Raw genomic sequence first — 22,491 nt, 5'->3', positions numbered from 1 at the left:
CAGTCAGGGTGAAGGATAATCCTAAGAGCTTCTACAGGTATGTTAAGAGCAAAAGGATAGTAAGGGATAAAATTGGTCCTCTTGAAGATCAGAGTGGTTGGCTATGTATGGAACCAAAAGAAATGGGAGTGATATTAAATGGGTTTTTTGCATCTGTATTTACTAAGGAAACTGGAATGGAGTCTATGGAAGCAAGGCAAACAAGTAGGGAGGTCATGGAACTTATACAGATTAAAGAGGAGGAGGTGCTTGCTGCCTTGAGGCAAATCAGAGTAGATAAATCCCCAGGGCCTGACAAGGTATTCCCTCGGACCTTGAAGGAGACTAGTGTTGAAATTGCAGGGCCCTGGCAGAAATATTTAAAATGTCGATATCCACGGGTCAGGTGCCAGAGGACTGGAGGATTGCTCATGTAGTTCCATTGTTTAAAAAAGGCTCAAAAAGTAAGCCGGGAAATGACAGGCCGGTAAGTTTGACATCGGTAGTAGATAAATTATTGGAAGGAATACTAAGAGATAGGATCTACAAGTATTTGGATAGACAGGGACTTATTAGAAAAAGTCAACATGGCTTGGTGCATGGTAGGTCATGTTTAACCGATTTTTCAAGGAAGTTACCAGGAAAGTGGATGAAGGGAAGGCATGAACTTCAGTAAGGCCTTTGACAAGGTCCCGCATAGGAGGTTAGTTAGGAAGATTCAGTCGCTAGGTATACATGGAGAGGTAGTAAATTGGATTAGACATTGGCTCAATGGAAGAAGCCAGAGAGTGGTAGTGGAGGATTGTTACTCTGAGTGGAGGCCTGTGACTAGTGGTGTGCCACAGGGATCAGTGCTGGGTCCATTGTTATTTGTCATCTATATCAATGATCTGGATGATAATGTGGCAAATTGGATCAGCAGATTTGCTGATGATACAAAGATTGGAGGTGTAGTGGACAGTGAGGAAGGTTTTTAAAGCTTGCAGAAGGATTTGGACCAATTGGAGGAATGGGCTGAAAAATGGCAGATGGAGTTTAATGCGGACAAGTGTGAGGTATTGCACTTCAGAAGGTCAAACCAAGGTAGAACATACAAGGTAAATGGTAGGACACTGAGGAGTGCAGTAGAACAGAGGGATCTGGGAGTACAGACACATAATTCCCAAAAAGTGGTGTCACAAGGGTTGTAAAGAGAGCTTTTGGTACATTGGCCTTTATAAATCAAAGTATTGAGTATAAGAGTTGGAATGTAATGGTGAGGTTGTATAAGACACTAGTGAGACCGAATTTGGAGTATTGTGACTGCTTTGCCGCTGCCTCCTGCACGCATGCTGAGCTCGTCAACTTCATTAACCTTGCCTCCAACTTTCACCCTGCCCTCAAATTTACCTGGTCCATTTCCGACACCTCCCTCCCCTTTCTTGATCTTTCTGTCTCCATCTCTGGAGACGGCTTATCTACAGATATCTACTATAAGCCTACAGACTCTCACAGCTACTTGGACTATTCCTCTTCCCACCCTGTCTCTTACAAAAATGCTATCCCCTTCACACAATTCCTCCATCTCCGCCGTATCTGCTCTCTGGATGAGGCTTTTCATTCCAGGACGAAGGAGATGACTTCCTTTTTTAAACAAAGGGGATTCCCTTCTTCCACCATCAACTCTGCTCTCAAGCGCATCTCTCCCATTTCCCGCACATCTGCCCTCACCCCATCCACCCATCACCCCACTCGGGATAGGGTTCCCCTTGTCCTCACCTACCACCCCACCAGCCTCCAGGTCCAACATATAATTCTCCGTAACTTCCGCCACCTCCAACGGGATCCCACTACCAAGCACATCTTTCCCTCCCTTCCCCCTTTCTGCTTTCCGCAAGGATCGCTCCTTACGTGACTCCCTTGTCCACTCGTCCCCCCCCATCCCTTCCCACCGATCTCCCTACTGGCACTTATCCTTGTAAGCGGAACAAGTGCTACACCTGCCCTTACACTTCCTCCTTCACCACCATTCAGGGCCCCAGACAGTCCTTCCAGGTAAGGCGACACTTCACCTGTGAGTCGGCTGGTGTGGTATACTGTGTCCAGTGCTCCTGGTGTAGCCTTTTATATATTGGTGAGACCCGACGCAGACTGGGATACCATTTTGCTGAACACCTATGCTCTGTCCACCAGATAAAGCAGGATCTCCCAGTGGCCACACATTTTAATTCCATGTCCCATTCCCATTCTGATATGTCTATCCATGGCCTCCTCTACTGTCAAAATGAATCCAAACTCAGGTTGGAGGAACAACACCTTATATACCGGCTGGGTAACCTCCAACCTGATGGCATGAACATTGACTTCTCTAACTTTTGTTAATGCCCCTCCTCCCCTTCTTACCCCATCCCTGACATATTTAGTTGTTTGCCTGTTCTCCATCTCTCTCTGGTGCTCCCCCCCTTTCTTTCTCCTGAGGCCTCCCGTCCCATGATCCTTTCCCTTCTCCAGCTCGGTATCACTTTCGCCAATCACCTTTCCTGCTCTTAGCTTCATCTCACCCCCTCCGGTCTTCTCCTATCATTTTGCATTTCCCCCTCCCCCCACTACTTTCAAATCTCTTACTATCTTTCCCTTCGTTTAGTCCTGACGAAGGGTCTCCGCCCAAAACGTCAATAGACAATAGACAATAGGTGCAGAAGTAGACCATTCGGCCCCTCGAGTCTGCACCGCCATTCTGAGATCATGGCTGATCATTCACTATCAATACCCAGTCCCTGCCTTGTCCCCATATCCCTTGATTCCCCTATCCATCAGATATCTATCTAGCTCCTTCTTGAAAGCATCCAGAGAATTGGCCTCCACTGTCTTCCGAGGCAGTGCATTCCACACCTCCACAACTCTCTGGGAGAAGAAGCTCGTCCTCAACTCTGTTTTAAATAACTGACCTCTTATTCTCAATCCATGCCCTCTGGTACTGGACTCTCCCAACATCTGGAACATATTTCCTGCCTCAATCCTATCAAATCCTTTAATTATCTTAAACGTTTCAATCAGATCCCCTCTCAATCTCCTCAATTCCAGCGTGTACAAGCCCAATCTCTCCAATCTCTCTGCGTAAGACAGCCCTGCCATCCCAGGAATCAACCTAGTGAATCTACGCTGCACATACTCAATTGCCAGAATGTCCTTCCTTAAACCTGGAGACCAAAACTGTACACAATATTCCAGGTGTGGTCTCACCAGGGCCCTGTACAAATGCAAAAGAACATCCTTGCTCTTGTATTCAATTCCCCTTGTAACAAAGGCCAACATTCCATTTGCCCTCTTCACTGCCTGTTGCACTTGCTCATTCACCTTCATTGACTGGTGAACTAGGACTCCTAGGTCTCTTTGCATTTCTCCCTTACCTAACTACACCGTTCAGACAATACTCTGCCCTCTTGTTCCTGCTTCCAAAGTGGATAACTTCACATTTATTCACATTGAATGACATCTGCCAAGTATCTGCCCACTCACTCAGCCTATCCAAGTCTCCCTGTATGCTCCTAACGTCCTCTTCGCATGTCACACTGCCACCCAGTTTAGTATCATCAGCAAACTTGCTGATATAGTTTTCAATGCCCTCATCTAAATCATTGACATAAATCGTAAAGAGCTGTGGTCCCAATACAGAGCCCTGTGGTACCCCACTAGTCACCTCCAGCCAGTCTGAGAAATACCCATTCACTGCTACCCTTTGCTTTCTATCTGCCAACCAGTTTTCTATCCATGTTGAAACCCTGCCCCCAATGCCATGAGCTCTGATTTTACTCACCAATCTCCTATGTGGCACCTTATCGAATGCCTTCTGAAAATCTAGGTACACAACATCTACTGGCTTACCTTCGTCTAACATCCTTGTTACACCCTCAAAAAACTCCAACAGATTAGTCAAGCATGATTTGCCCTTGGTAAATCCATGCTGGCTCGGCCTAATCCTATTTCTGCCATCTAGATGTGCCACTATTTCGTCCTTAATAATGGACTCAAGCATCTTCCCCACGACTGACGTTAGGCTAACAGGGCAATAGTTCTCCGTTTTCTCCTTCCCTCCCTTCTTGAAAAGTGGGACAACATTAGCCATTCTCCAATCTTCAGGAACTGATCCTGAATCTAAGGAACATTGGAAAATGATTACCAATGCATCCGCAATTTCCTGAGCCACCTCTTTTAGAACCCTCGGATGCAGACCATCTGGACCCGGGGATTTATTAGCCTTCAGTCCTACCAGTCTACTCATCACAGTTTCTTTCCTAATGTCAATCTGTCTCAATTCCTCTGATATCTTATGACCCTGGCCCATCCATACATCTGGGAGATTGCTTGTGTCCTCCCTGGTGAAGACAGATCTAAAGTATGCATTAAATTCTGTTGCCATTTCCCTGTTTCCCATAACAATTTCTCCCAATTCATTCTTCAAGGGGCCAACATTGTTCTTAACTATCTTCTTTCTCTTCACATACCTAAAAAAGCTTTTGCTATCCCCTTTTATATTCCTGGCTAGACTGAGCTCATACCTGATTTTTTCTCTCCGTATTGCTTTTTTAGTTAAGATCTGCTGTTCCTTAAAACTTTCCCAATCATCTGTATTCCCACTCATCTTAGCCCTGTCATACTTCTTTTTCTTTAATGCTATACAATCTCTGACTTCCTTTGTCAACCACTGTGGCCCCTTCCCCCTCTTTGAATCCTTCCTTCTCATTGGAATGAACTGCATTTGCATCTTTTGTATTATGCCCAAGAATATCTGCCACTGCTGATCCACTGTCTTTCCTGCCAGGGCATCCGCCCATTTAACTTTGGCCAGCTCATCCCTCATGGCTCCGTAGTCTCCTTTATTTAATTGCAACACTGACACCTCTGATCTGCCCTTATCCCTCTCAAATTGTAGATAAAAACTTATCATGTTATGATCACTACTTCCTAATGGCTCCTTTACTTCAAGATCACTTATCAATTCCACAGTGCTTCTCCTATAGATGCTGCCTGGCCTGCTGTATTCCACCAGCATTTTTTGTGTGTTGTTTGAATTTCCAGCATCTGCAGATTTCCTTGTGTTTGGAGTACTGTGTGCAGTTTTGGTCACCTAATTACAGGAAGGATATTAATAAGGCTGAAAGAGTGCAGAGAAGGTTTACAAGGACGTTACCGGGACTTGAGAAACTGAGATACAGAGAAAAGCTGAATAGGTTAGGCCTTTATTCCCTGCAGCGTAGGAGAATGAGGGGTGATTTGACAAAGGTGTATAAAATTATGATGGGTATAGATAGAGTGAATGCAAGCAGGCTTTTTCCACTGAGGCTAGAGGAGAAAAAACCCAGAGGTCATAGGTTAAGTGTGAATGGGGAAAGGTTTAAAGGGAACTTTGGGGGGGGGGGCTTCTTCACGCAGAGAGTGTGGAATGATCTGCCAGATGAAGTGGTGAATGCGGGCTCACTTTTGACATTTAAGAAAAACTTGGACAGGTATATGAATGAGAGGGGTTTGGAGGGATATGACCCACGTGCAGGTCAGTGGGACTAGGCAGAAAAATGGTTCGGCCAAAAGGGCCAAAAGGTCTGTTTCTGTGCTGTAATGTTCTATGGTTCTATGGTTATATCTGTAGTTGGGAAAATGCTTGAAGCTGTCATTAGGGAATAAATAGCAAAACATTTAGAAAGGAGGGGTTCCATTAGACAGACGTTGCATGGATTCAGAATGGACAGGTCTTGTTTGATAAACTTACTGGAATTCTTTGAGAACATAATGAGCGCAGTGGATAGAGGGGAACAGGTGGTATATTTGGATTTCCAGAAGGCGTACGATAAAGTGCTGCACAAGAGACTTATAAATAAGATATGGATGCATGGAGTCGGAGAAAGTGTATTGGCATGGATAGTGGATTGGTTAGCCAATAGAAGGCAGAGAGTTGGTATAAATGGGTGTTTCTCCGGTTGGCAGTCAGTGGTGAGTGGGGTGCTGCAGAGGTCAGTGCTGGGCCCGCAGCTGTTTACCATTTACATTGATGATTTGGAAGAGGGGACTGAGTGTAGTGTAGCAAAATCTGCTGATGACACTGAGTGGAAAAGCAAACTGTACAGAGGATGTGGAGAGTCGAGGGATATAGATAGGTTAAGTAACTCAGCCAAGGTCTGGCAGATGGAATATAACATTAGTAAATGCGGGATCATCCACTTTGGAAGGAATAATGGAAAAAGCAGATAGTTATTTAAATGGTGAAAGATTGCAGCATGCTGTTGTGCAGGGGGACTTCGGAGTGTTTGCGCATGAGTCACAATAAGTTTGCTTGCAGGTACAGCAGGTTATTAACAAGGCAAACAGAATGTTGGCCTTCATTGCTAGAGGGATTGAATTCAAGAGTGGGGAGGTCATGCTGCAACTATACAGGGTACTGGTGAGGCCACACCTGGAGTACTGTGTGCAGTTCTGGTCTCCTTACTTGGGGAAGGAAATACTGGCTTTAGAGGCAGTGCAGAGGAGGTTCACCGGTCTGATTCCAGAGAAGAAGGGGTTAACCTATAAGGAGCAATTGAGTCACCCAGGATTATACTCTCTGGAATTCAGAAGAATGAAAGGGAATCATATAGAAATATACAAAATTTTGAAAGGGATAGATAAGATGGTAGGAAAGTTGTTTCCATTGGTAAGTGAGACATTGCCTCAAGATTCAGGGGAGAAGATTTAGGACGGAGATGAGGAGAAACTGTTTTTCCCAGAGAGTGGTGAATCTGTGGAATTCTCTGCCCAGGGAAGCAGTTGAGGCTGCATCACTAAATATATTTAAGATACAGTGAGATAGATTTTTACACAGTAGGGGAATTAAGGGTTATGGGGAAAAGGCAGGTAGATGGAGCTGAGTTTATGGACACATCAGCCATGATCTTATTGAATGGCAGGGCAGGCTCAATGGGCTGGATGGCTTATTCCTGCTCTTATTTCTTATGTTCTTATATGATGACACAGACATACATACTTTGATTATAAATTTACTTCATACTTTTAAACATTTGACTGTGGGAGAGAAGTCCCAACCACTGTTAAGCATGAAATATGCAAACAGAATAATGGATGGCAAGGGTATGAAAGGTGATGAAAATCAGAAAAGTCGGAGTCCCTAGAAATCCGGAATAAAAATAACATGTCAGCATCTGTAGAAAGTGAAACAAAGAAATCATTCCAGATGCGAAAGCCTCCATGAAGATAATTTGTGAGATGAAGAATGAACATGATTAATTAAACAGGAGCACAGGATCAACTATGGATTTGAACAGCCTGGTCCTGTTCCTACGCATTGGCCAATTGGATAGAATATAAGAATCAAGTTCAAGTTTATATATACACCGGACAAAACAATGTTTCTCCAGACCATGGTATACAAAAAACATTATTACACACAGTACATAAACCAACATATTACCATAATTAAGTGAATAAGATATAAAGTGCATGTAGTGCATAGCGTAAGTAAACAGTAAACAGCTCGCTGTCCAAGTGATGAGACCTCAGTGGTGGCAAGGCATTCGTAAGTCTCACATCCTGAGGGAAGAAGCTGTTACCCAGTTTGACAGTCCTAGTACTGATGCTCCTGTACCTCCTTCCTGATAGTAGTGGGTCAGAGAGATTGTGGGATTGATGGTAAGGTTCCTTAACAATGCTTCGGGTCCTTCGTCTACAATGCTCATAGTAAGTATCACAATTAGGGATGTGGGAGACACTGGCGATCCTGTTGGTAGTTTTGACTCTCCTCTGTAGGGTCTTGTGGTCCGACGCCTTGCAGCTTCCGTATTACACAATGATACAGACAGACAGGACACTCTCAATGGTGCTTCTGTAGAAACTTGTTAAAATGGGGGCAGGGAGCCTCACATGCCTGTGAAAGATAGTAATGCTGTGACCAATCTACACTTTGAAGAATGCATCCAGTTCTAAATCATCATGAAATGGAACCAACCGAGAGCTAAAGCAAATGCTTCCAGAAGGAAAAATGCAGCCATGTGACTCAGGTTTGCATTTTTGATCTCAATCTTTCCACCGTCCCATTGAGACCAACTCTCACCCAAAGTACAGTCTCCAAAATTTATTGTGGTTAAAGTACATCAATGTTCCTGAATATTTTCAAAACATGAACTCCTAAATCCATCCAACTTAAATGTCAAAACTGAAATTATTCTCTTCCCTTGACTTATTCCATTCTGTTCTGTCATGCATAAAAGAGATAATACAAAACAAAGAGCTTAGATTCAACTTAAGCCATCAATCACTTTGGAAGGATTTAGTCAAAATTAATCATAGGTCATCATTTCAGTATAACATCAGTCATTAAGAACTTGAATTAAGCTACCATAATAGGGTAAAGAACATGAATAGTGAAAGATGACTGTGGACAGAAGTAAGTTTATCTGAATACAATTAGTATGCTCAACAGACAACCATCATGTAGGAGTGTATGGGTGTCCAGGGAGGGGTAGCACCTCTGATGAAGTCGCTTGTCATATCCATTCTGGGGCAGCTCACTCACCGAACAATCAACTCTCACATGTGGTTCCGGGTATCTGTTTGCACGTGACAGTGGCCACACCCAGTACATGCACTTCAACAGCTGGACTAAACAAGATGAGGGGAGCCAGTGGGCCTCATACCCCAGTGAGGTGCGGACATGACCATCCTAGCATGTGAAGTCTGGGCCGATGAGATCAACAGTGAGGTCCAATGGCCAGGAAGGCGGGTCTGTTGTGCCTCAAGAGCAAAGGGCATGACAAGGCACAGAAGAAATCATGGTCATCCACGGCAACCAAGGAAGTCACGGTCATCCGCTGCAACCAAGGAAGACTCCAGTTGTGATGACCAGTCATACCACTGGATCTGGTCAAGGGAGTGAAAATGCTCCCTTTAAAGTGCTTTTCCACTTCAAGAACTTCCCTGCACAGGTTTCTTGTCGTCGATGTATAGTACGGACAACCACCAGCTGTTATGCTCAATCCATGTTCCATAAATGAGAGCAAATTTATGGCCTGGTGGAACCTTCCTATGTTTTTCTACGTTTGCTATCGTCTTCAGTCCAAGGAGATCACAGAAAAAAGGAATTCCATTTGGTAAAATGAGAAGAAAAACAAAATAATAACCGCTAAATCAAATTCCAAACTTTCTAGTATTGAAATCTAACCCCAGCAGATTTGAACCACAGCCTGCTAATATCAGAAACACACTTTTGAAGTGTGGCAAATTTATGTTCTCTATTTGGGATGAAATAAGCCCCCATGCCTTAGCAAATAAAAGCATCGCCACTGTGGTTCTTGGCCACAATGATCAAAAGGTAATAAATTCAATTTCTCATCACTGCCGACTGCAATTCATCTGCTCCTGCCAAGAAGTTCAAAGACACACTCACCAGATTCTCCACGTCAGTACGGGCCAAAACATACGTTCTCACATTGGGGTTCTGGTGCAACAAGGTATAGAGCAGGAGAGTAGCCTGGTCAGATTTCTGTTGTTCATACAATGCCGTGTACAGACTGTTAAAGTTTATCTGGAACGCATGAGGATTTGGTGACTGAATGGCAGTATTGTCTGAAATAAAGGAATAATCAGAATCAGCACTGGAATCAGGACCAGGTTTAATATTACTGGTATATGTTGTGAAATTTATTGCTTTGCGGCAGCAGTACATTGCAATACATAATAAAAACTATAAATGACAATAAGTACAGATAAAAAATAAATTAAATAAGTAATGCAAAAAAAGGAGGAAAAAATAGTGAGGTAGTGTACATGGGTTCATTATCCACTCAGAAATCTGATGGTGGAGGGCAAGAAGCTGTTCCTTATACATTGAGTGTGTGCCTTCAAGCTCCTGTACCTCCCCCTTGATGGTAGGCATGAGAAGAGGGCACGTCCTGGGTGATGGGGTCCTTAATCATGGATGCTGCCTTTCTGAGGCATCATCTTTTCAAGATGCCCTCAATGCTGTGCCCATGTAAGTGCTCATGATGGAGTTGGCTGAGTTTACAACTTTCTGGAGCTTTTTACAATCAAAATTATCCTCAATAACAAAACTTGAAAATTGTTCTCCATTTGCCAATGTATAATTTTCAACGATTCTGTAAAAATTCTAAAACACTTACAGGGTTTCTCATTTTTTTTTAAAACAGTTACACCACAGTAACAGCTCCTAGCACAATGAGCCTGTGCTATCCAATTACATCCTTAAGACCATAAGACGATAAGACACTGGAACATAATTAAGCCATTCAGCCCATTGAATCTGCACTGCCATTCCATCATGGCTGATTTATATTCCCATTCTTTTGCCTTCTCCGTGTTAACTTTAATGCCCTGTCTAATCAACCTCTGCTTTAAATACACTCAATGTCTTGGCCACCACAGTCGTTTGTGGCAACGAATTCCACAGATTCACTAACCTCTGGCTAAAGAAATACCTCCTCATATTGTTCTAAATGGATGTCTTTTTATGCTGAGGCTGTGCCCTCTGCTCTTAGATTACTCCACTACAGGAAACATCCTCTCCATATCTAGTCTACCTAGGCCTTTCAATATTCAATAGTTTTCAATGAGAACCCCTCTCATTCTTCTAAGCTCCAGTGAGTTTAGGCCCAGAGCCATCAAATAGTGACCAATTAATCAGTCCTACCTTCACTCCTGTCATCATTTTGTTCTTCACATAATTGAAGAATGCCTTGGGGTTTTCCATTACCCTACACGCCAAGGCCTTCTCATGCCCCCTTCTTGCTCTCCTCAGTCCCTTCTTAAGCTCCTTTCTTGCCACCCTATATTCCTCAACAGACCCATTTGATCCTTGTTAATTGTAATATGGCCAACTGAATTTGGAATGCTACCAAATAGTAATATATGGAGGCAAAGGGAGCAGGGAACATCTGGACAGGTGATGCAGAGATACAACTTTGAAAGCCAGTCTGACAGCTGAGAGATAGGAATTTTAAATGCATTCACAGTTTGCGAAAAAAGTTAGCATCAGTAATGGCTAATTGAGCTTATCTACAAAAAGCGATGTCATAGGGAAAGCAGCATCCATCATCAAATGCTCTCAGTGCTGCCATCAGGCAGGAGGTATGAGAGTCTCAGGTCCCACACCACCAGGTTCAGGAACAGTTACCTCTCGACCATCAGGCTGTTGAACCAAAGGGGATAACAACACCCACCCCAACAGTGAACTGTTTGCACAACCTATCCACTTTCAAGGACTGTTCATCTCACGTTCTCAATATTTAATGTTTACTTAATTTCTTCTTATTATTACTTTGTTTTTTTTCTTTATGTACTGTTTCGTCTTCTTGTGTGTGGCTTTTCATTGAATCTACTGCATTTCTTTATACTCACTGCCCACAAGAAAATGTATCTCAGGTTTGTATATGGTAAAACATATGTACTTTGATAATAAATTTACTTTGAACTTCATGATTTTTGCACTACTTAATTTATATATTTCTTTTTGTAACATATAAATTTTTATGCATTGCACTGTACTGCTACTGCAAAACAACAAACTTCATGACATACTGTATGTCAGTAATAATAAACCTAATACTGGCAACTATGGCCATTAAATAACTGTATTGCCAATTTGCTGTAGTGAAGACAATTTGCTACCCTACCCAGTCCAGACCGTGTAAAGTGTGAATCCACACCAACTATTATGAATGATTCTTATTTGTCTCCACAGCAGCATTTATCTCAGACTGCTAATTATGACATGTCTGCTAAGAAACATTGATCAATAAGTCAGCAGAGACCTTTTCCCAGAGCAGAAATGGCTAATGCAAGGGTGTATAATTTTAACGTAAACACAAAGTACACTGCAGACGCTGTGGTCAAAGCAACACATACAACAAGCTAGAGGAACTCAGCAGGTCAGACAGCATCCGTGGATATTTCAGGCCGAGACCCTTTGTCAGGACTGAAGAGGGAGGGGGCAGGGGCCCTATAAAGAAGGTGGGGGGAGGGTGGGAAGGAGAAGGCTGGTAGCTGCCAGGTGAAAAACCAGTAAGGGGAAAGATCAAGGGGTGGGGGAGGGGAAGCACCAATGTAGTCATCAATGTAGCTAAGGAAGCATTGGGGAGCAGTACCAGTATAGATTTGGAGCATTGACTGTTCCACATAACCAACAAAGAGGCAGGCATAGCTGGGGCCCTCTTTCTTTAAGGATCATGATTTCCCTTCTGCCGTCATCAATGATGCCCTCACCCGCATCTCCTCCATTTCCCACACTTTGGCCCTCATCCCATCCTCCCGTCACAACAACAGGGACTTAGTTCCCCTTCTCCTCACCTACCACCCCACCAGCCTCCGGATTCAGCATATTATCCTCCGCAACTTCGGCCATCTTCAACAGGACCCCACCACTAAGCACATCTTTCCTTCTCTACCCCTCTCCGCTTTTCGCAGAGATCATTCCCTCCGTAACTGCCTGGTCCGCACATCCCTCCCCACAGATCTCCCACCTGGCACTTATCCCTGCAAGCATAAGTGCTACACCTGTCCCTACACCTCATCTCTTACCACCATTCAGGGCCCCAAACAGTCCTTTCAGGTGAGGCAACACTTCACTTGTGAGTCTGTTGGGACCATCTACTGCATCTGGTGCTGCGGCCTCCTCTACATCAGCGAGACCCGATGCAGATTGGGGGACCACCTCGTCAAGCACCTCCACTCCATCTGCCACAACAGACAGGATCTCCCAGTTGCCACCCATTTCAACTCTACTTCACATTCCCATTCGGATATGTCCACACATTGCCTCCTCTACTGCCACGATGAGGCCAAACTGAGGTTGGAGGAGCAACACTTCATATACTGTCTGGGTAGTCTCCAGCCCCTTGGCATGAACATTGAATTCTCCAGCTTCTGGTAATTCCCTCCTCTCCCTTCCCCTATCCCAATTCCCAATGTTAAAATTGTACAAGGCATTGGTAAGGCCAAGTTTGGAATATTGTGTACAGTTCTGGTCACCGAATTATAGGAAAGATATCAATAAATTAGAGAGAGTGCAGAGACGATTTACTAGGATGTTACCTGGGTTTCAGCACTTAAGTTACAGAGAAAGGTTGAACAAGTTAGGTCTCTATTCATTGGAGCGTAGAAGGTTGAGGGGGGATTTGATCGAGGTATTTAAAGTTTTGAGAGGGATAGATAGAGTTGACGTGAATAGGCTGTTTCCATTGAGAGTAGGGGAGATTCAAACAAGAGGACGTGATTTGTGAGTTAGGGGGCAAAAGTTTAAGGGAAACACGAGGGGGTATTTCTTTACTCAGAGAGTGATAGCTGTGTGGAATGAGCTTCCTGTAGAAGTAGTAGAGGCCAGTTCAGTTGTGCCATTTAAGGTAAAATTGGATAGGTATATGGACAGGAAAGGAGTGGAGGGTTATGGGCTGAGTGCGGGTAGGTGGGACTAGGTGAGATTAAGAGTTCGGCACGGACTAGGAGGGCCGAGATGGCCTGTTTCCGTGCTGTGATTGTTATATGGTTATATATGGTTATCTTAGTTTCACTCTACCTCCTCCTCCAGCTGCCTATCACCTCTCTCATGATTCTGCCTTCTTCTACAACCCATAGTGCTTTCCCCTTACATTCCTTCTTCACCTTTCCTGCCTATCCCCTCCCAGCTAGGGAATTCATTGGCACAGATGGCTATGGAGGCCAAGTCATTGGGTATATTTAAAGTAGAGGTTTATGGGTTATTGGTTAGTCAAGGTGTCAAACGTTGTGGAAAGAAGGCAAGAGAATGAAGTTGAGAAAGAAAATAAATCCGCTATGATGGAATAGTGGAGCAGACTCAATGGGCCGAATAGCCCATTAGTTTTATGGAATAGTGTCCTTTTTCAAGTGATCCAATTTTTAGGTCAAACGGGCAAAATGTAGTTAATTCAATGAGAACAGTTTAGTTAGCAGACTTACAGTAAACAAAGGCATTTCATTTTTACATTCATCACCTGAATGGGGGGGACCACAGTAACATCACTAGCGAGACGCTACTACAAGCTGGGACGTCAGGGTTCAGAGTTCAAATCTGACGTCCTTAGTAAGCAAGTTCATACATTCCTACCCATGTGCATGTGGGTTTCTTTCAGGTGCTCTGATTTCCTCAGACAGTCCAAAGACATATGGGTTAAATGTTTAATTGAGTCATTGTAAGCTGTCCTGTGATTAGGCTAGTGTTAAAACGTTGGGTTGCTGGGCGACGCAGCTCAAAAACCAAGAAGGGCCTGTTCTGTGCTGTATCTCTAAATAAATAAAATGAAATAAACCTTTTTACAAACCTTGTGTGTTTTTGAAGGACATTATTGACTGTCGGTATGGATTTGGTCTGTCAGACATGTTACTGAGATTTGATAGAACGAGTAGCAGTAATAGACTCCGATTAGCCAGAGGGGACGAAGGCTCCTCTTGCTGGGCTGGCTTACTCCCAACACCCCCCAACGTCAGGACTGTCCACAGGCCGGCTGTGTTAAAGAAAAAGAAATGTCAGAAGGAAAGACAATTAAACATGAGGACTTTATATTGATAATAATTTTATGTCTTTGTAGTTACTTCTGCCACAAAATAACTAATTTCATAACATCTAAATCAGTGATAATACATCTGATTTTGAGAAATCATGTCTAAGAAATTATCAAGAAGTAACCAAGAAGACGGCTGAGTGTGGGATAGTAGACAGTATCTACATGGATTTTAGAAAGGCCTTTTACAACATCCACACGGTCTGAAAGGTCATATAGAATCCAGGGAGAGCGAGCCAAATGGACACAAATTGGCTTGGTGGAAGGAGTCAGCTGGTTAAGGCTTTCCAGAGTGAAAATCTGTAACCAACAGTGTCATTTTGACATCTCCATCTGGGTCCTTCTCTTGACAAATTGCGTGCACTATGCTCTCATTGTAATGGATTACCTATTTCCATCAAAAGGAAAAGCCCAAGGTCTTATAGCTGACACCTGTGAGATTATGCCATCTTGCGAACAAAGGACTGTGAAAATGTCCATCTCAACTAAAAACAGCATTAATGGCACTAAGCATGGGACCGTGGTGCAGAAGGGAAAGAGGGAGAACAGGGGAGCAGTAATGATAGAGGACTAATTAGGCCAGGGAACAGAAAGGAGATGTTGTGGACATGAACAGGCCACCCAAATAGCAAGGAGCAAATAGCAAGTCTTCCTGTGGCTGACAAGGAAGTTAACGACTGCATAAAAGCCAAGGAAAGGCCATATAAGGCAGCAAAAGTGAGTGGAAAGTTGGATGATTGGGAAGCTTTTAAAATCCAACAAATGGCAACTAAAAAGCTATACAAAGGGAAAAGATCCGAGTCCTATGTCTAATGGTCTTAAAAGGATCACTCACCTCAACTCTAAATTGATTCTACAACCTACAGACTCAAGCACTCTACAATTCAGGTTCTCAAAAAATTAACTTTCTTTTTGCACAATTTGTCTTTTTCTGCACAAGATGACTGGCTATTTGTCAGAAACAAGAGGAAGTCTGCAGATGCTGGAAATCTAAGCGACACACACAAAATGCTGGAAGAACTCAACAGGCCAGGCAGGAAGTATAGGAAAAAGTACGGTCGCCTTTTCATGGCTATTTGTCAGAAACAAGAGAAAATCTGCAGATGCTGGAAATTTGTGCTCCCCCCCTCTTTTTTTCTTTCTTCCATGGCCTTCTGTCTCTTTCACCAATCAACTTCCTAGCTCTTTGCTTCATCCATCCTCCTCCAAATTTCACCCATCGCCTGGTGTTCCTCTCTCCCCTCTCCCCACCTTTCAAATCTACTCCTTAGCTTTTTCTCTCCAGTCCTGCCAAAGGTTTTCGGCCTGAAACGCCAACTGTATTTTTTTCCATGGATGCTGCATGAGCTGCTGAGTTCCTCCAGCGTTTTGTGTGTGTGGCTGTTTGTCAGCCTTTATTTGTGTTTTTTTTTTGTAAATTCAATTTTATTTCTTTATTTTTCTGTAAATGCCTGCAAGGAAAAAACCTCAGGGTAGAATTGTACATGGTGTCAGATGCGTACTTCAATAATAAAGGATTATGAAGGATCCCACCCACCCTGCTCATGGACTGTTTGTCCCACTCCCATCAGGGACAAGGCTACTGATCCACACCAGAAACAGTTACTTTCCCCAAGCAGTGAGGCTGATCAACACCTCCACCCACTGACCCATCCCTCCACAACCCCAACCATCACTACTTTATCATTTCCTGTCAGTCACCTTATGTACAGACACTCCTGTGCCTAGCATCACTTTATGGACATACAATCAATCTACGTATATCAGCTAACTTATGTTTTTATATTTATTGAGGTTTTTAAAAAATTATTATTGTGTTATTTCTTTTATCATGTTTTTTGTGCCACATCAGATCCAGAATAACAATTATCTTATTCTCCTTTACACTTGTGTTCTGGAAATGACATTAAACAATTTGAATATTGAATCTTAAACTGTTACTTTGACTTTGACTTGACTTCTTCAACAACAGAACAGACAAAGCGATACCATGGCACCAAAGCTCCTGAGTTCACAGAGTATTTCAGATAAAACCTGACATTCTTTTGCATTCTTCTAGCAAGATAAACAGAACCGGCTGACTGTCTGTCTGCAGTAGAGATTACCGCCCAGCCTGAAAGCAGATAGTGGCTTGCCAGAGCTCACAGAAGGAGGGAAGGAGAGAGATTGTTAAGTGCTGAAAAACAGAACCAAATGTTTTAGGAATTTTGGAATCCAGTCACAGAACATAGAACTGTGAGCATAGAAACCAGCCCTTCAGCCCAAAATATTGTGCTGAACCAATTAAATTGGTAATCAAATGGCTAAATGGTCTTTGCCGCTTTCCTTGTTCAGTGAATAATTATTGAGTCTGTTCACATTTAATTATGATTACTGACATTTGTGCATTTAACCGTTCTGCTAACTGCTGATTGCTCATGGCACTACTATCTTGTAATCTGTTGGTTGCTACTGTGTTGTCTGTTATGGTGTTGTCCTGTGTCTTATGCTTTGCACTGAACCTCAATCAATTTTGGTTTGTTTCACATACCGGCAACAAAGAGATTCTGATTTGGAATTAATCCATTCTGCCTACAAAATGTCCATACCCTTCTCATTTTCCTCACATTCATGTGCCTGTCTAAAAATCTCTTAAAAGTCCCTAATGTTTCTGCCTCTATCACCACCCCAGGCAGTACATTCCAGTCACCCACCATTCTCTGTGAAAAAAACTCGTCCCTCACATCTTCCTTGAAATTATAAACAAGGGGAAATCTGCCGATGCTGAAAATCCAAGCACAATACAAACTGCTGGAGGAACTCGGCAGTATAGTTGACGGTTTGGGCCAAATTATCAACTATACGCTTTTCCATAGATGCTTCCTGGCCTGCTGAGTTCCTCCAGCATCCTGTGTGTGTCTTCCTTTGAAATTATCCCAATTTACCTTGAATACATGCCCTCTGGTAATAGATATTTCAAGACTGGAAAAAGATATTCTGTGTCAACTCTATCTATGTATCTTACAACCTTATCAACCACTATCAGATCTCCCTTCAGCTTCTGCCAGTCCAGAGAAAACAACCAAAGTTTGTCCAACCTCTCATTATAGCACCTTCCCTTTAATCCAGGAAACATCCTGGCAAACCTCTTCTGCACCCTCTCCATTCCCTCAATATCCTTCCTAAAGTGAGGCAACCAGTCATTAAGGAACGTCTGATACAGGAGCTTTGACCCAGCTTTTCTGCTTTTATTGAATATAATGCGTTTATTGCACAACTGCGCTAATACTTTGCATTAGTTCAACTAAGCTAAAAATATTTTGCTGATCATTTTCATTTGTACTCTGTGTCTGAAGCTTCTTGCTCAAATGATCAACAATTATCAGCCAACATTGATGGATTTCAGTTCCCTGATACCGTTCCTCCATGACGGCAATGTCCTGTTGAAACCTTTCACCATGCTCATCACTGACAGCGCCAACATTTTCAGGGAAGAAGCTTAAACGGGAATGCAGAAAACAAATCTTTGTGGACATTTTACACTTCATGGCTTTGTACGCTTGAAGCACGTTTCCAACCAAAGTTAACAAATTTCATGACATATGCTGGTGATATTAAACCTGTTTCTAATTCTGATGTGACGCTAGGTTCATAAGTGTCTGTACATAAAGTGACAGGCTGCATTCTGATAAATCTCCTTTGTACTCTCCCTTGAAAGCTTCCACATCCTTCCAAAAGGAGGTGACCAAAATTGAGCGCAATATTCCAAGTGTGGTCTGTATGAGAATTCCAAAATCTAGCAAACTGGCTGGTGCTCCAAAGTACGTTAGGACGGCATATCTTTGGAGTCATTCTCCATTCAACTAATCATCTGGTTTTTCACTTCTTCCTCAAGAGAACTTCACATTTCCCACGTTATACTTTTTGTTAACTTTCTTCCACTCATTTAAACAATTAATATTTCTCTGCAAATTATGCAATCTCCCCACCTACGAACTTCTCTATCATCTACAAATGTGATTACAGTAAATAACCTCTCCACTGTAAACTGCAAACAGCTGTGACCTGTGTCAAACTGAAAATAAACCTGTTGTCCTACCTACCGCTTACTACCAGTTAGCTCAGCCTCTATATATGAGAATATATTACCTTGCACCTCACGAACTCTTAACCATGTACAGTACAAATATGCACTCAGAAGCCACTTAATAGGCACAGGAGTGGAATCCAGTGTAGATTTCTGCTGCTGTAGCCATTCCACTTCAAGGCTTGATGCACTGTGTTGAACCAATCTGGACATTCTCCTCTGACCTTTCCCATTAAGAAGGCATCTTCACCCACAGAACTGCCACTCACTGGAGTTCTCTGTAAACTCTAGAGTCTGTCATGTGTGAAAATCCCAGGAGATCAGCAATTTCTATCACAGATTCACCACCCCATCTGGCACCAACAATCATTCCACAGTCAAAGTCACTTTTATCACCTTTCTTCCCCCATTCTGATGTTTGGTCTGAACAACAACTGAACCTCTTGGCCATGTCTGCATGCTTTTACGCATTGAGTTGCTGCCGCATGTTTGTCTGATTAGGTATTTGCATTAACGAACAGGTGTACCTAATAAAGTGGCCACTGAATTTAATCCAATTCTCCAGTTAACAAATTGTCCAATGCTTCCTCAACACAATCTCAGCCTGTCAGATGCAATTTCCTCCTCATGATGGTGTGCTGCTTCTGCTTTGTCACATTATCATTTCCCAAATGGATTAATGAAAAATGGAGTGCTGAGTGGGAGGGAGGGGTTAGATTGATTATAGAGTAGGTTAAAAGGTCAAGACACATGATAGGACAAAAGGCCTGCAGTGTCCTGATGAAGGGTCTTGGCCTGAAGACCGTTCAACCGTTTATTCATTTCCATAGATGCTGTCTGAGTTCCTCCAGCATTTTATGTTTGTTGCTCTGTCCTGTAATGTTCTATGTTGAAATGTTCTTCAACCTACTCAATTAATAATAGACTAACATAATTATTCAATAATTGCTATTAAATCACTGATTGTCCGCTTTTTGTCTCTACTTTTCTCACTTAGGGCATTACATGGGCAGGCTTCCAGATTCCTGGTACTTCTCAAGAACTTTGAAAGGTTATAACTGCTGCATCAACTATCTCCATAGCCACTTACTCTTACAGTCCCGCATGCAAACTATCAGGTCCTGCAGACTTGGCATCCTTTAGCCTCATTAATTTGCCTGATACAAATTTTCAAGTGATGGTATTTAATTTCTGTCTTGTAAATATTTTCAAATTATTGGAATGTTTACATCCTGCTATAAAGAATGATGTGAAGTATCTGTTTCCTCCTCTGTCGCTTCCTAGTCCCCATAACTCACCCTCATTCTCTCATCGGGAACCTATGTTCATTTAAATCGCTCTTTTCCTTTGTACAACTTAAAGACATTCACTGTCAGTTTTTACAGATTCAAGATTCAAGACTGTTTAATGTCATTTCTAGTACACAAGTGTAAAGCAGAAAGAAATGATTGTTACTCTGGATCTAATACAGCACAAAATGTCAGCATGGCTTTGTCAAGGGCAGGTCGTGCCTTACGAAACCGATTGAATTTTTTGAGGATGTGACTAAACACATTGATGAAGGAAGAGCAGTAGACGTAGTGTATATGGATTTTAGCCAGGCATTTGATAAGGTACCCCATGCAAGGCTTATTGAGAAAGTAAGGAGGCATGGGATCCAGAAGGACACTGCTTTGTGGATCCAGAACTGTCTTGCCCACAGAAGGCAAAGACTGGTGGTAGACGGGTCATATTCTGCATGGAGGTCAGTGACCAGTGGTGTGCCTCAGGGATCTTTTGGGACCCTTTTGGTGTTTTGGGACCCTTACTCTTCGTGATTTTTATAAATGACTTGGATGAGGAAGTGGAGGGATGGGTGAGTAAGTTTGCTGATGACACAAAGGTTGGAGGTGTTGTGGATAGTATGGAGGGCTGTCAGAGGTTACAAGGGGACATTGATAGGATGCAAAACTGGGCTGAGTAGTGGCAGATGGAGTTCAACCCAGGTAGTGTGAAGTGGTTCATTTTGGCAGGTCAAATATGATGGCAGAATATAGTATTAATGGTAAGACTCTTGGCAGTGTGGAGGATCAGAGGGATCTTGGGGTCCGAGTCCATAGGACACTCTAAGTTCTTACACAGGTTGACTCTGTGGTTAAGAAGGCATACGGTGCATTGGCCTTCATCAATCGTGGGATTGAATTTAGGAGCCAAGAGATAATGTTGCAGCTATACAATAGTTTACAATATACATTAATGATTTAGATGAAGGGATTAAAAGTAACATTAGCAAATTTGCTGATGACACAAAGCTGGGTGGCAGTGTAAAATGTCAGGAGGATGTTATGAGAATGCAGGGTGACTTGGACAGGTTAGGTGAGTGGGCAAATGTATGGCAGATGCAGTTTAATGTGGATAAATGTGAGGTTATCCACTTTGGTGGCAAGAACAGGAAGGCAGATTACTATCTAAATGGAGTCAAGTTAGGAAAAGGGGAAGTACAACGAGATCTAGGTGTTCTTGTACATCAGTCAATGAAAGCAAGCATGCAGGTACAGCAGGCAGTGAAGAAAGCTAATGGCAAGCTGGCTTTTATAACAAGAGGAATTGAGTATAGGAGTAAAGAGGTCCTTCTGCAGCTGTACAGGGCCCTGGCGAGATCCCACCTGCAGTATTGTGTGCAGTTTTGGTCTCCAAATTTGAGGAAGGACATTCTTGCCATTGAGGGAGTGCAGCGCAGGTTCACAAGGTTAATTCCCGGAATGGCGGGACTGTCATATATTGAAAGATTGGAGCGACTGGGCTTGTATACACTGGAATTTAGAAGGATGAGAGGGGATCTGATTGAAAGATATAAGATTATTAAGATATTGGACACACTGGAGGCATGAAGCATGTTCCCGCTGATGGCTGAGTCCAGAACTAGAGGCCACAGTTTAAGAATAAGGGGTAGGCCATTTAGAACAGAGATGCGGAAAAACTTTTTCACCCAGAGAGTGGTGGATATGTGGAATGCTCTGCCCCAGAAGGCAGTGGAGGCCAAGTCTCTGGATGCATTCAAGAGAGAGTTAGATAGAGCTCTTATAGATAGCGGGGTCAAGGGATATGGGGAGAGGGCAGGAACGGGATACTGATTGTGTATGATCAGCCATGATCACAGTGAATGGCGGTGCTGGCTAGGAGGGCCGAATGGTCTACTCCTGCACCTACTGTCTATTGTCTATATAGGACCCTGGTCAGACCCCACTTGGAGCACTGTGCTCAATTCTGGTCGCCTCACTACAGGAAGGATGTGGAAACCATAGAAAAAGTGCAAAGGAGATTTACAAGTATGTTGCCTTTTCTCCTTGGAGTGACAGAGGATGAGAGGTGACCTGATAGAGGTGTACAAGATGATGAGAGGCATTGATCGTGTGGATAGTCAGAGGCTTTTTCCCAGGGCTGAAATGGCTGCCACAAGAGGGCACAGGTTTAAGGTGCTGAGGAGTAGGTACAGAAGAGATGTCAGGGGTAAGTTTCTTGTGCAGAGAGTGGTGAGTGTGTGGAATGGGCTGCCGGCAACGGTGGTGGAGGCAGATACAATAGGGTCTTTTAAGAGACTTTTGAATAGGTACATGGAGCTTAGAAAAATAGAGGGCTGTGCGTAACCCTGGTAATTTCTAAGGTAGGGACATGTTCGGCACAACTTTGTGGGTGAAGAGCCTGTATTGTGCTGTAGGTTTTCTATGTTTCTATGTAAAATTACAAAATAAGATAACGAACACAATAATAACAATAAAAAAGCACAATAAATATAAATATATAAGACAACTTGTATACATAGATTGATTGTATATCCATAAAGTGATACTAGGCACAGGAGTGTCGATACATAAGATGACTCTGACAGGAAATGATAAAGTAGTGGTGGCTGGG

General features: G+C 43.0%; 1 protein-coding gene across 2 annotated transcripts in view; it reads right to left on the bottom strand.

Annotated features, from left to right (window-relative positions):
- The window catches only part of dym (dymeclin), a 361,807-nt gene that overhangs the window by 195,306 nt on the left and 144,010 nt on the right, over window positions 1–22,491 (bottom strand). For both annotated transcript variants that reach the window (XM_059989749.1, XM_059989750.1), the window contains exons 9-10: window positions 14,292–14,474; window positions 9,389–9,567 (exon numbers count right to left, since the gene is read on the bottom strand). In XM_059989749.1, the coding sequence (XP_059845732.1) occupies window positions 9,389–9,567; window positions 14,292–14,474 (362 nt within the window). The remainder of the gene's footprint in view (window positions 1–9,388; window positions 9,568–14,291; window positions 14,475–22,491) is intronic.

Source organism: Hypanus sabinus, chromosome 14 (assembly GCF_030144855.1).
Source record: "Hypanus sabinus isolate sHypSab1 chromosome 14, sHypSab1.hap1, whole genome shotgun sequence".
Classification (NCBI taxonomy): Eukaryota; Metazoa; Chordata; class Chondrichthyes; order Myliobatiformes; family Dasyatidae; genus Hypanus; species Hypanus sabinus.
Note: the sequence above shows the minus strand (reverse complement) of the source record. Positions and strands in the feature narration are given on the sequence as shown.